Source organism: Erythrolamprus reginae, chromosome 5, assembly GCF_031021105.1.
Source record: "Erythrolamprus reginae isolate rEryReg1 chromosome 5, rEryReg1.hap1, whole genome shotgun sequence".
Taxonomy (NCBI): Eukaryota; Metazoa; Chordata; class Lepidosauria; order Squamata; family Dipsadidae; genus Erythrolamprus; species Erythrolamprus reginae.
This window is the reverse complement of record NC_091954.1, coordinates 15,156,271-15,171,377: the sequence shown is the minus strand read 5'-3', so window position 1 is coordinate 15,171,377 and position 15,107 is coordinate 15,156,271. Positions and strand designations below refer to the sequence as shown.

The window sequence follows — 15,107 nt, the reverse complement described above, 5'->3', positions numbered from 1 at the left end:
AGCCCTGCATAAGACAGCGTCTTATTTTCAGGAAAAATAAGGTAATGACATCTGACAACATTGTGCTGGCTCTGCCATAGAGGGTGGAGCTAGCATCTAGACATGGGTTGTCCTCATCTGTTCAGCCAATAAGATGAGTCTGTTTAGCTCTTCCTCTGTACCAGGATCCCCAGTTTTACTCAGTTGTCAGACAAGGACAGATGTGTGGTGCTAACTCTTCACTCTGTTGAGAATTCACCTATTTCATCTTGCAGTTTATCTCCATATCAACCATCTGAGTTGCCTGATTCCCACTCCAGCAGAATCGCTGGTCATTAGTGACTCAGAGCTTCGGCTAGAGCCGTGGGGAAAGCCGTTTGTCTCCTTGCCTGTGGGTGGCCATTATTTGGCCAGTGGGATTCCTACCTCCAGAGCTGCCGCCAGAGCTTCTGCACTCCACCAGTCTTCATCGAAACTTTCTTTTTTTTTTATTTTCAAAGTTTTATAATTATAAAAGTTTTTATTTACAAATATACAATGAATACATTTAATTACATTTAACAATATAGACCTGTCGAATTACAGGGGGGTAAAATGTGAGAAATAGGTAATTGGAGATTAAAACAATAATCATGTCAAATTATACAGTGTTCCCTCGATTTTCGCGGGGGATGCGTTCCGAGACTGCCCGTGAAAATTGAATTGCCGCGAAATAGAGATGCGGAAGTAAATACACTATTTTTTGGCTATGAACAGTATCACAAGCCTTCCCTTAACACTTTAAACCCCTAAATTGCAATTCCCCATTCCCTTAGCAACCATGTAGATTATTACTCACCATGTTTCTTTATTAAAGTTTATTTAAAAAAATATTTATTAAAGGCGGATGAAAGTTTGGTGATGATATATGACGTCATCGGGCAGGAAAAACCGTGGTATAGGGGGGAAAGCCGCAAAGTATTTTTTAATTAATATTTTTTTTTAAACGTGGTATAGACTTTTCGCAAAGTTCGAACCTCCGAAAATCGAGGGAACACTGTAATCTAAACGATATGCATTTGACAATAGACAGAGACAAATAAACAAAAAATGTCGACAAACATACAGACATACAAAAAGAAAGGAAAGGAAAGAAGAAGGAAGAGTAGAAGGAAGGAAAGGGTGGGCGGGTGTACGGTAGATCTGTATTAAAATTGTGAACTAGATTCATCGAAACTTTCCAAGACACAGGCTGTTGGTGCCTCCTTCCTGCCTCCTTGAATAGAGGAGCTATTTGCACTGCCTCTTACACGTCGGGAAGCATGTAGGCGGCTTTGGTTGCCAATCAGTTTCCGGTCACAATTCAAAGTGTTGGTTATGACCTATAAAGCCCTTCATGGCACCGGACCAGATTACCTCAGGGACCGCCTTCTGCCGCACGAATCCCAGCGGCCAGTTAGGTCCCACGGAGTGGGTCTTCTCCGGGTCCCGTCAACTAAACAATGCCACTTGGCGGGACCCAGGAGAAGAGCCTTCTCTGTGGCAGCCCCGGCCCTCTGGAACCAACTCCCCCCAGAGATTAGAATTGCCCCCACCCTCCTTGCCTTTCGTAAGCTACTTAAAACCCACCTCTGCCGCCAGGCATGAGGGAATTAAGACTTTTTTCTCCCCCTAAGCCGTTACAACTGTACAGTAGTCCCTCGCTATACCGCGCTTCACCTACTGCGGATTCACTTCATAGCGGGTTTTCAAGAAATATTAATGAGAAAAATCATTCGCGGATCTTCGCTGGTTCGCGGGTTTCTGAGGAAGTCGATCGGCAGATTTAAACAGCCTGCGGAACTCAATCGGCAGGTTTTTCAAAAAATATATATCTAAAATTGTAAATACTGTATTTAAATACTGTATCTAAAATAAATACTGTGTGGGAAGGGTTTATAAACACTTAAAACAATGAAAACTTACCAAACAATTACAATATAAATACTTAAATAAGTACTATCAGTCGATAAATTCCTCATCGCGGATTTCACCTATCGCGGCCAGGTCTGGAACGTAACACCAGCGATAGGTGAGGTCTTACTGTATACATGGTATGTTTGTATGTATGTTTGGTTTTTATATATTAAGGGGTTTTAATTTGCTTTTAGTATTGGATTTTATTGTATATTGTTCATGATTGTTGTTAGCTGCCCCGAGTTTTCGGAGAGGGGCTGCATATAAATCCAATAAAACTTGAAACTTGAAACTTTAACAATAGCAGCTGTGGCAGAAAGAGTGTGTGAGCATTGCCCAGCCAGCCAAGCCGCAGTCCCAAATATCCAATTGTTTTTTGGCCAGCAGAGCTTTGCGCTTCTCTTTCCCACTAAGGCTGGGGGGCAGGCGGTTTTCTAAATTCGCTAAAGAGCCTTTGATCGGTCTCCGCCTTGCTCGGAAGACACCGGGGCGCCACTTTGTCTTGCCACATGTTCTTTCTTAGTGACCTTTCAGCCAATAGCTGACTCCTCCAGGAGTATCATTGCCGCCTACCTGCCTAGTCGCCTAAGCGCACAGCGCTAGTAATACTAGACTTGCTGTGTTTGCTGCTTCGCGAAGAGCAGCTTGTGACCTGCCAACAGTCATCCAGTCGTGGGGGAAGCCATCCTTGGTGCCATTTTGTCCTATCCAGTTGCATTTTCTCAAAGTGCCTGCTGGCTTCCATGGCGACATCTGAACAACCTCTAGAGCAGTGATCCCCTTATATAGAGTGCTGGTGAGACCACATTTGGAATACTGTGTTCAGTTCTGGAGACCTCACCTACAAAAAGATATTGACAAAATTGAACGGGTCCAAAGACGGGCTACAAGAATGGTGGAAGGTCTTAAGCATAAAACGTATCAGGAAAGACTTAATGAACTCAATCTGTATAGTCTGGAGGACAGAAGGAAAAGGGGGGACATGATTGAAACATTTAAATATGTTAAAGGGTTAAATAAGGTTCAGGAGGGAAGTGTTTTTAATAGGAAAGTGAACACAAGAACAAGGGGACACAATCTGAAGTTAGTTGGGGGAAAGATCAAAAGCAACGTGAGAAAATATTATTTTACTGAAAGAGTAGTAGATCCTTGGAACAAACTTCCAGCAGACATGGTAGATAAATCCACAGTAACTGAATTTAAACATGCCTGGGATAAACATATATCCATTATAAGATAAAATACAGGAAATAGTATAAGGGCAGACTAGATGGACCATGAGGTCTTTTTCTGCCGTCAGTCTTCTATGTTTCTACGTTTCTCAACCTGGAGGTCGAACAACCGTTTCACAGGGTCGCCTAAGACCATGGGAAAAGACAAAGCTTCTATTCTGGGGCCCTGGAACATATTTTTACAATCCGACCAATCAGGCATTTATAGTGGCCTTCCTGCCAATCAGCTTAAAACTCTGTTGGGAGAATTGGCGCTAGATTTATGGTTTGGGGGGGGGGTCACCAGAACATGAGGAACTGTATCAAAGGGTCGCAGCATTAGAAAGGTTGAGGACCACTGCAGAGCATTGATGGAGAAGTTCCTGAAGGACTCTGATAGTGAAAAAGAGACTGAGAGCCAAGCACAGAAGTGAGGTGAGTCAGTGGATTACAGTCTCTCCCCCAAAAATAAGACCTGGTACCTTTTTTTTTTTTTGGTTTCGCACGAATCCCAGCGACCAGTTAGGTCCCACAGAGTGGGTCTTCTCCGGGTCCCGTCAACTAAACAATGTCGCTTGGCGAGACCCAGGGGAAGAGCCTTCTCTGTGGCGGCCCCGACCCTCTGGAACCAACTCTCCCCGGAGATTAGAATTGCCCCCACCCTCCTCGCCTTTTGTAAGCTCCTAAAAACCCACCTCTGTCGTCAAGCATGGGGGAACTGAAACATCTCCCCCTTGCCCATGTTGTTTTGGTGTTTGATTGATTGTGTGCTTGTTTTTTATATATATTGGGGTTGTTTTATGAATTTCTTAACTTAAAATTGTAATTGGATTGGTGGGTATTGGATTTGTCACTATGTACTGTTTTTACCATTGTTGTGAGCCGCCCCGAGTCTGCGGAGAGGGGCGGCATATAAATCCAATAAATCTAATCTAATGTAATCTAAGGCAGGGTCTTATTTTGGGGGAAACATGGTATATAAACATATACTGGTCAAAAAAAGAAAGGGAACACTTAAACAACAGAATATTACTCCAAGTACATCAAACATCTGTGAAATCAAACTGTCCACTTAGGAAGCAACACTGATTGACAGTCCATTTCATTTTGTTGTCAGCAAATTCAACTTTGTACAGAGCAAAGTATTCAATGAGAATATTTCATTCATTCAGATCTAGGATGTGTTATTTGAGTGTTCCCTTTATTTATTTTTTTGAGGAGCAGTGTATATTACATTGTAAAGTTTCTTGCACTGAAAGCTACATATTGTAGTGTGAAAAGAAAAAGTAGAAGCAATCTTTGACGTAGAACTGCAATGGAGCTTGCCTATTATGGGTCCGAATTCATTGCAGTCTTTAATCGAGGCACCCCTGGGATCACCTTTTTCTTTAAAAAAAAAAATAATACTTTATTGGTTTATACAAAAAGAAGTAAAACAGGGGAAAGGGGGGGATGGGAGTACAAAAAAGAAAAGTGGGAGGGGAGTGGGGTAAACGGTGTTGTTATATCACAGCTTATATATATTATTATATACACATCCCAAGTATTTGTCCCTATGTAAATATTTCGTATTCAGTATTCTTATTTGAATAATCCTATAGCTGTAATATTTGATAATCCAACAATAACGTGAAAAGAAAAGGGGTAGAAAGGGAAAGAAAGGAGAAAGAGGGGGAGAAGAAAGAGAGAAGAGAGAGAGGAGAAGTAGTACCTGCAAGCAAGCAGGCGTTTGGTTTGTGACGGCTTAGTTTGATTATGTTTGTTGTTTTTGTTAGTGAAACTTAATCATAGGTTGTAATATTAGTAGGTTTCTAGTCATTATCAAGTGGATTGAATTCAGAGAGGGATTGTATTGATTTTGGTCCGATTTTTTTATTATACATATCTTTATTTTGGTTTATGTTAAGCGATTTTAATTATTTTTCGCTTTGTCGTCTTTAGAATTGGATAGCCATCTGAACCATTTCTCCCACCTTTTTCAAATGACCATTATTACCCCAGTCCTTCCAGATGGAGTTGCTAAGCAATCGCGCAGCTGCTTAAATGAACAGAACAAAAGAGATTCCTCTTGAAACAGGGCAGGCAGCTTTGCTTCATCCACAGAAGGGAAGGCCAGAGAAAGGCCTTCCTCTCGCCTCTGTGTGCAAGATGGAACCAGCCCACTGTGCTAGAAAAAGGAAGCCCTTCAAGCATCCTTTTTCCTGTGCATTGCACAAGTCCTTTCCCACCCAGCCACCCACCCCCAATTCCTTTCCCCCCTATAGCATACCACCTCCCTTCCCTCTGCCCTAGGTTAGAAAGCCGTTCTAACTCTCTAACCCGCAGAGGGGAGGAGAACTGGCGCACCAAGCTCAATGTACCAGAGACAGGAAGGGTCTTACAACCTTCCCTGCCAGCTTTCCTGTTGGCTTTCTGAGGAAGCTGGCAGGGAAGATTATAAATGGCTACCACACGATCACAAAGGGCATGGCAACCCTTTATAAGCGTCAGGAACCCAGATCACAATATGTTGACTGCAGGGAAGCACTACAACGCCATAATTTCAAGCACCAGTCATAAGTCCCTTCATTCAGGGAGTTTTTAGTGGTCACTAAACAAATGGGTCATAAGTTGAGGACTACCTCTATTGGTTAGATTCCTTTCTTTAGGGCAGTGATGGCGAACCTATGGCACAGGTGGCACGCAGGGCCATATTTGCTGGCACGTGAACCGTTGCCCTAGCTCAACTCCAACATGCATGTGTATGCCAGCCAGCTGATTTTTGGCTTGCACAGAGGCTCTGGGAGGGCATTTTTGGCTTCCAGAGGGCCTCCGGGCAGATGGGGGAAGGCATTTTTACCTCCTCCAGCTCCATGGAAACTTTGGAGCCTGGGAAGGGTGATACACAAGGCTACCAAAAGTTGGGAAACAGGCCATTTCTGGCCTCCGGGGGGGCGGGGGAAGCTGTTTTTGCCCTCCCCAGGCATTGAATTATGGGTGTGGGCACTCAGGCATGTGCAATAGCATGTGTACACACTCTTTCTGCACCCCGAGAAAAAAAAGGTTCGCCATCACTGCTTTAGGGTCTTCTACTCTAAAGTCCTGAACTTATGGTCACTTAAAAGTCCTTTCTTTCAACATTTCTCAAGTTCAGCAACTTAAGCTGTATGGACCAACTCCCAGACTGAATGGGGATTCAGACATATCTTAAAGATGCTGAGCTTGATTGAGAAACACAACTCTAGGTGACACCATGAGTCACTGCTGGGGAAATATTGTAACTTGAGAACTTTCTACCCTATCCAATAAATTAGTGAACAAAAGCCCTTCATGGCATCGGACCACAATATCTCCGGGACCGCCTTCTGCCGCACGACTCCCAGCGACCAGTTAGATCCCACAAAGTTGGCCTTCTCCGGGTCCCGTTGACTAAACAATGCCGTCTGGCGGGACCCAAGGGAAGAGCCTTCTCTGTGGCGGCCTCGAAACTCTAGAACCAACTCCCTCCAGAGATCAGAATTGCCCCCACCCTCCTTGCCTTTCATAAGCTCCTTAAAACCCACCTCTGTCGTCAGGCATGGGGGAATTGAGATATTCCCTTCCCCCTAGGCTTATAAAATTTATGCTTGGTATGTCTGTATGTATGATTGGTTTCTTAAATTAGGGTTTTTAATGTAACTTAAACTTAAATATTAGATTTGTTTATATTGTCTTATTATTGTTGTTAGCCGCCCCGAGTCTACAGAGAGGGGCGGCATGCAAATCTAATAGGTAGGTAGGTAGGTAGGTAGGTAGGTAGATAGATAGATAGATAGATAGATAGATAGATAGATAGATAGATAGATAGATAGATAGATAGATAGATAGATAGATAGAAAGAATTGTGGAGAACTGTGATTGCCTATTAATATATGAAGTGTTTGAGTTTTTAAGTTTTCTTTTAGATGTTGAAGGTAATTTGAAAGACTCCATAAACACTGGCAGTAGTTCAAACTATTTCTCAATAGTGATTCAGCACTTCTAGACAAACACTGCTATGCAATTTGTGGACAGCGTGCAGTCTTGAATGATTGGCCATTTTCCCTCGGCCAAGAACCTTGGAAATGTGAAGGTGCTTCTACTTGCACATGTAGAGACTTTCAGCTTTATTTCTTGGCAACATTCCTAAAGGCTGGGAGTCCTTCCATTTCATGTGTACGAGGGAAGAAACTTCCACAAGCAGACAAATTATTCTTTTCATGGTTTTCCTGGCTATAAACAGTGAAGTCTGCATTACTGGGAATTTATTTCCTGGCTGCAGTTTGTGAATGTAGGAAATTTTAACCATTACTGTATTGGAAATATGCACTAAAATATAGAATTTCATTTTCAATACATAATTTCTTTCTCCAATTAAAGTTAATGTTTCAGTGTTTCTGAGCAAAACTATTTCCTGTCCATAGTAACTTTTGATTTTGAAATATAATTTGAAGGATTATATCTGCATCTTACCAGTTCATCCTTAAATGTTGTTTATTATTCTTTTCTATCGCTTCTATGAATAATACATCAGATTAAGTTACTCATTTTGAAATAAAGATTTCAGTCTTTTATTAAAGATACTGCAGTTTTGGTCAGCTTTTTTTTAAAGAATACTTTTAAAACTATTAAACTCTAACTTATAAAATTTCAAAACTATAGGTTCAAAAAAAGAAAAACTAAATTCTTGTTACTTTAACTTATAATGTTATAGTAAAGTAAATTCAGATATGCTATTCATTATATTATATTTTTTTAATAAAAGAATTTACAGACAAAGTAATTAAATTAACATATAGAGTCAAATTTAACAAATGTTTAATAAAAATGTATGCTATTTTTCTATTGATCTGATTATAGTTAAGGCTTTATTTTTTGTAGTAGTTAGACTTCTAAGATAAGCGGAGCAATGACAGCTCCTTGAATGTTTAATGTTGTATGTCTTTGTTTGTCTTTTTAAGAAAAACTCAATAAAAATATTTTTTTAAAAAAAAGAATACTTTAAATCTGTGCTTCAAATTATAGGAAATAAAAATTGATAACAGTTCTTTAGGATTATTACGTATACATGTAATTATCCTGTTTATTTTTACTTATTTATTTATAGCCCATCTTTGTTATTTTTAGAAATAATTCAAGGCAAAAACATATCTAACACAGCAAGTTTCCTTCTATTTTCCCCACAACAACTGAAAGGTGAATTGGGCTGAGAGAGGGTGCCTGGCCCAAGGCCATCCAGCCGGCTTTCATGTCTAAAGAAAACTTGAACTCACATTCACCAAGGTTGTTCCTAGATTTACATTCCTGTGGCTTGTCACCTACTTATGTCACCTGCATTCTCCCACTGGAACTAGTCCAGCCACTTTGATCTACCTGGGAGATTCTGCTAGTGATGTCACCTTTTATAGGTTGTTCTAGACTTACGCCCACGATGGAGACCAGGATCTCCATTGCTTAGCAAGTCAGTTAAATGAGTTGCACCCAGTTTTACAACCTTTTATGCCACAGTTAAACAAATTATTTTAGTTTAGTGAATCATGCGACCTTTTAAGAGTTCTTTTGTAGGGACATGGGCAGTCTAGAAATACAAAATGCTAGAAGTGAATCTGATTTCCCCCATTGACTTTGCTTGTTTGGAAGCTGGCTGGAAAGATCACATATCAATCAGGATGCAGCAGACATCATAAATACATCCCAGTTATCAAGTGCCTGAATGTTGATCATATGACTGGGGGGTAGGGGGGGGCTGCAGTGGTGTAAGTGCAAGGACTAGTTGCAAGTCGCCCTTTTTCAGTGCCATTTTTGGTCCCTAAATGAATGCTTGTAAGTTGAGGACTACTTGCATTTTATTTGTTTTACTGATTTTAGTGTGTGAAGAACAGATTTTGTAAGCCTATGCTGTGGCTTTATGGGGGGAGGGGGGCGGAATGCCAGCTTTTTTATCCTGGATATTTAAGAGTTATGATTGGTAAATGTTCGTGTCATGTCCAAAGGATGTGGAGCATTTTAAAAGGAATGCAAATTGAGTTTTCATCTTAGTGAAGGAAGCAATTTCTTTTTTCTAAACTTCAGTAAAGATTAGATTAGATTAGATTTATTGGATTTATTTGCCACCCCTCTCCACAGACTCGGGGCGGCTCACAACAATGGCAAAAACAGTACATAGCGACAAATCTAATATTTACCAATCTAATTACAGTTTTAGGTTAAAAAATTCATAAAAGCAACCCCAATATAAATAAAAAACAAGCACACAATCAATCAAACACCAAAACAACATGGGCAAGGGGGAGATGTTTCAATTCCCCCATGCCTGACGGCAGAGGTGGGTTTTAAGGAGTTTATGAAAGGCAAGGAGGGTGGGGGCAATCCTAATCTCAGGGGGGAGCTGGTTCCAGAGGGTCGGAGCCACCACAGAGAAGGCTCTTCCCCTGGGTCCCGCCAGACGACATTGTTTAGTTGACGGGACCTGGAGGAGGCCAACTCTGTGGGACCTAACCAGTCGCTGGGATTCGTGCGGCAGAAGGCGGTCCCGAAGATATTCTGGTCCAGTGCCATGAAGGCTTTATAGGTCATAACCAACACTTTGAATTGTGATCGGCAACCAATGCAGACTGCGGAGTGTTGGAGTAATATGGGCATACTTAGAGAAGCCCATGATTGCTCTTGCAGCTGCATTCTGCACGATCTGAAGAGATGAAATAAAACTGGATAAAATGCCAGAAATCATTGACACCCCGTCCTTTCACAGATTTTGATGATGATGATAGCTAGCAGTTTAGCTTAGGTACTTTTGAGACAGATATTATAAACAGAGTAGGTTTATTTGACTCTGCAGATAGTTTTCAAGCACTTTTTACCTTTTTATTTAGTATTAGTATTTAATGCAGAAATGGCTTCCATAGGCTATATCGGTTATGGCGAAACGTTTTTGGCTCAGATGCCAAAAGGGTGCGCACGCGCACGATAGCATGAGTGTGCTTGGCCACATTTATAATGCAATGCCCTCCCCCCCACATGTACACAACCCCCGCATTGCCCCCAGGGTTTGGGAAAGCCTCCCCAGGATTCAGGAAAGCCTCCTGAACACTACCTTTAGGGGTAGTGATTTCTGACAGTCTCAAACTGGGTGAGCAGTGTGGTCGGGCAGTAGGAAAAGCAAGTAGGATGCTTGGCTGCATAGCTAGAGGTATAACAAGCAGGAAGAGGGAGATTGTGATCCCCTTATTTAGAGCACTGGTGAGACCCCATTTGGAATACTGAGTTCAGTTCTGGAGACCTCACCTATAAAAAGATATTGACAAAATTGAACGGGTCCAAAGACGGGCTACAAGAATGGTGGAAGGTCTTAAGCATAAAACGTATCAGGAAAGACTTAATGAACTCAATCTGTATAGTCTGGGGGACAGAAGGAAAAGGGGGGACATGATCGAAACATTTAAATATGTCAAAGTGTTAAATAAGGTTCAGAAGGGAAGTGTTTTTAATAGGAAAGTGAATACAAGAACAAGGGGACACAATCTGAAGTTAGTTGGGGGAAAGATCAAAAGCAACGTGAGAAAATATTATTTTACTGAAAGAGTAGTAGATCCTTGGAACAAACTTCCAGCAGACGTGGTAGATAAATCCACAGTAACTGAATTTAAACATGCCTGGGATAAACATATATCCATCCTAAGATAAAATACAGGAAATAGTATAAGGGCAGACTAGATGGACCATGAGGTCTTTTTCTGCCGTCAGTCTTCTATGTTTCTGTGTTTCTATGGAGGCCGAGAAATGGCCCAATAAGCCAACCAGAAGTTCGGAAACGAAACGGCAGTGGAGCTTCCCTGCTACTTACCTTCAAGTAGTTGGAACCAGGCCTTGCACATCTCAGCCCTTCTGCAGCCAGCAAAGCTTTCCTGTAGGCCTCTCTAGCCGATCAGAAAGCTCCAGATCGATCTAGAGTTCTGCTATCACTTGCAGAGGCCTTCAGGAAAGCTTTGCTGGCTGCAGAAGAAATGGGCCGAGATGTGCAAGGCCTGGTTCCAACTATCTGAAGGTAAGCAGCAGGGCAGCTCCACTGCCGTTTCAGTTCCGAACTTCCGGTTGACCCATTGAACTATTTTTCACCATCTCCAGCCTTCAGGAGGCTTTCCTGAACCCTATGTAAAGCGGAAACAGCTGAAAAGAAGGTCGAAAATCAGCTGGCCAGTGCGCGCAACACCTCGTGTGGCCTCAGATATGGCTCTGTGTGCCATAAGTTCGCCATCGTTGGTCTATATCATTAAAAAGCACAAGGTAATCCCCGCTACTTTTATTAAAATTTGGACGTATCTACTCTGTCAAGTTTCAAATATGGATGGAGACTAATCGAGAAGGAATAGGTTTCCTAGCGCATGCATTCCATTTGAAACTAAACAAAGAAAACAAAGTAGATAAAGTTAATAAAGTGTCTTTTTTTAAAAAGAGATTGGAAGCAGGCTTCTTATTCATTGAAGACTAAATGAAGTGTAATGAGTTAGCCATTCCCATTTCTGTTTCCGTCCATATCTGCAAATCTAATAAATAAATAAATAAAATAAGTCTCCATTCTTGGTGCCAATCTTAACAAATTTTTATTTTTTTGCTGGAACTGCCCAGATCCATCAACTGTAGCTCAGGGAAAATGGAAGTAGGCCTGAGCAACATTGTGAACAGATTTATAAATACAGTGGTACCTCAAGATACGAACCCCTCGTCTTACGAACAACTCGTGATACGAACCCGGGGTTCAGAAAAATTTTGCCTCTTCTTACGAACTTTTTTCGAGTTACGAACCGGCGTTCGGAGACTGCTGGGAAGCCGCGCGGCTGTTTTAAAAGGTGACAGCCGGGCGGCGGGGCTTCCCAGAAGCCTCCCGAACGCCGGTTCGTAACTCAAACAAAGTTCGTAAGAAGAGGCAAAAATTTTCTGAACCCCGGGTTCGGTTCGGGAGGTTGCTGGGAAGCCCCCCAGGCCGCCTGCGACCTTTTAAAACAGCCGCGCGGCTTCCCAGCTGTCTCCCGAAGCCAAACGCGGAAGTTCGGCTTTGGCGTTCGGCTTCAGGAGACAGCTGGGAAGCGGCGCAGCTGTTTTAAAGGGTCGCAGCCGGCCTGGTGGGCTTCCCAGCACCCCCCCGAACCCCAAACCCGGGTTCGGGGGGGTGCTGGGAAGCCCCCCAGGCCGGCTGTCACCTTTTAAAACAGCTGCGCGGCTTCCCAGCAGTCGCCGAAAGCCGTTTTTTTGTGCTGGTTTTTTTGGTTGCATGGATTAATTGACTTTACATTGTTTCCTATGGGAAACAATGTTTCGTCTTACGAACCTTTCGTCTTATGAACCTCCTCCTTGCACCAATTAAGTTCATATCATGAGGTATTACTGTACAGGATAAAATCCAAATCCAACTGTAGATAAAAACATTCCTGACAATCAAATTCATAGCTCAGTGGTGTTAAATAAGGAGGCTCGCTTACCCAAACATAATAATAATTAATAATAATAATTTATTAGATTTGTATGTTGCCCCTCTCCGAAAACTCGGGGCAGCTCACAGCAACTATAAACAATGTAAACAAATCCAATAATTAAAACTATGGGTAAAAACCCCTATCATTAAAAAACAGATATACTGTATCTGTACCCTTCTGTCTATTCTGTTTGAGGAGGAATTGATCCTTCTGAATAAGTCTGCCAGTCTTAATGTACAATTTGATTTTTAAATTGAATTTGTATTATTGTAATCCCAATTACATATTAAGTAATTGTATAAACTAATTACAGTGGTACCTCTACTTAAGAACGCCTCTACTTAAGAACTTTTCTAGATAAGAACCGGATGTTCAAGATTTTTTTGCCTCTACTTAAGAACCATTTTCTACTTAAGAACCCGAGCCTGGAAAAATTTCCCAGGAAATTTGAGAGCAGCACGAAGTCCCGGCCAGTTTCCTGCCATTCCCCCTTTAATCCCAGCCATCTCTGGCTTTTCTGGGCTGCCAGAGGAGCCTTTCGGTGGCGCTTAAGGAGGCTTTGGCAGTCCAGAGCGAACGAAGCATTTTCCTTTCTCTGGATGGTTGGACAGGGAATAAACCTCTGCCAGCGCCCAGAGAAAAGAAATGCTCCCTTTGCTCTGGGCAGCCGAGGAGTCACCACAGTGAATGAAAGACGCCGGCTACAAAGCGAGCGAGCGAGAAGAGAGGGGAGCCCTTCAGCATGGGAAGGAAGAGGAAGCAGGTAGCAGCAGCAGCAGCCAGTATATGGGAGGTAGACTCACCCTAACCCCCACCTTTGTAGAATACATGTGGGTAATCTTGCCATTTCTCCTTAATGCAGGGAGATTTTTTTAATCTAACACTCAAGGATTGTTTTTGACCGTGGTGTGTTCTTCTATTGTAGAAGAACTTCAGTTCCCCATGATAATTCACCAGGTTAGTAAGTGGTGCGATGTTGAAAATGCATGCTCGTACCTTCATTTTGGGATGTATCTAATAAGATCACAATTGTGACAGGGAAAATATTTAATTATTATTTAATTTAATTACACAGAAGGCAGTGTAATCGATAAATATTAAATTGATGGTATTTGATGATATATTTATTTATTTATTTATTTATTAGATTTGTATGCCGCCCCTCTCCGTAGACTCGGGGCAGCTCACAGCAACAATAAAACAATGTACAACAAATCTAATAATTTAAAAACACTAAAAACCCCATTATTAAAAGCAACCATACACACAACCATACCATGCATAAACTGTATAGGCCCGGGGGGAGATGTCTCAATTCCCCCATGCCTGATGGCAGAGATGGGTTTTAAGGAGTTTGCAAAAGGCAAGGAGGGTGGGGGCAGTTTTGATCTCCGGGGGGAGCTGGTTCCAGAGGGTCGGGGCCGCCACAGAGAAGGCTCTTCCCCTGGGTCCTGAAAAAACAACATTGTTTTGTCGATGGGACCCGGAGAAGGCCAACTCTGGGACCTAACTGGTTGCTGGGATTCGTGCGGCAGAAGGCAGTCCCGGAGATATTCTGGTCCAATGCCATGAAGGGCTTTATAGGTCATAACCAACACTTTGAATTGTGATCGGAAACTGATCGGCAACCAATGCAGACTGCGGAGTGTTGGTGTAACATGGGCATATTTGGGAAAGCCCATGATTGCTCTCGCATTTGCATTCTGCACGATCTGAAGTTTCCGAACACTTTTCAAAGGTAGCCCCATGTAGAGGGCATTACAGTAGTCGAACCTCGAGGTGATGATGTATTGATGTAAGTCTTTTTTCATATATTACTTAGCTTCTAATCATTAAACAAAGCATTATATAAATAACAAAATCCAAAATCATTTCTATATTCACTTCATGTTTTTATATTATCTATATATTCTAAATTTTTCAGCAAACGCCTGGAAACAGTGAGGACATTGTCTGTCATCTGTCTGATTTTTTTTTCCCAGGTTGCAGTATTTGCATCAAATAATTAAATAATAAATGTTTGCTAGGCTTAGTAAACATAGTGTTTCTCTGTTTTCTTTAGGATGATTTAGACAGTTTAAACCCAGTTCTCAGGGATAATCCACAGCTTCAAGAGGAAGTAAAAATCTGGGTGAAGGAACAAAAAGTGCAAGAGATTTTTATGCAAGGTAATTTTCAGAAATGTATGTCATGTAATTAGATAAACACTCATAGTGAATTATGTTTTAATTTTTTAAGTTATAAAGTGATGTTATAGTATTGCATATTACTGAATCAATTATTTCCGATTTTGTGACCAGATTTAGTGGTTTTTCATTTCTCCGTACTGAAGGAGCGGGTCCAGCAGTCACATGGGTTGCTCATGTCCAATCCGGTGGAACTGAGCCTAGTATTAAAAAAGCTTGCCGGATCCGCCCCTTCCCCAGAATTCGCTCAGTTCGCATATCCTGCGGTTGTATTGTGATAGCTCGTTCAACATTCTAACACCTTCCCTTCGATCTTTTTCTTCAAAAGT

The 15,107-nt window shown here is 41.8% G+C and overlaps 1 protein-coding gene across 2 annotated transcripts in view; it reads left to right on the top strand.

Moving 5' to 3' along the window:
* Window positions 1-15,107, top strand: part of JMJD1C (jumonji domain containing 1C) — a 213,147-nt gene that overhangs the window by 143,263 nt on the left and 54,777 nt on the right. For both annotated transcript variants that reach the window (XM_070752116.1, XM_070752115.1), the window contains one exon: window positions 14,655-14,760. In XM_070752116.1, coding sequence (XP_070608217.1) covers window positions 14,754-14,760 — 7 coding nt within the window. In that variant the 5' untranslated portion in view covers window positions 14,655-14,753. The remainder of the gene's footprint in view (window positions 1-14,654; window positions 14,761-15,107) is intronic.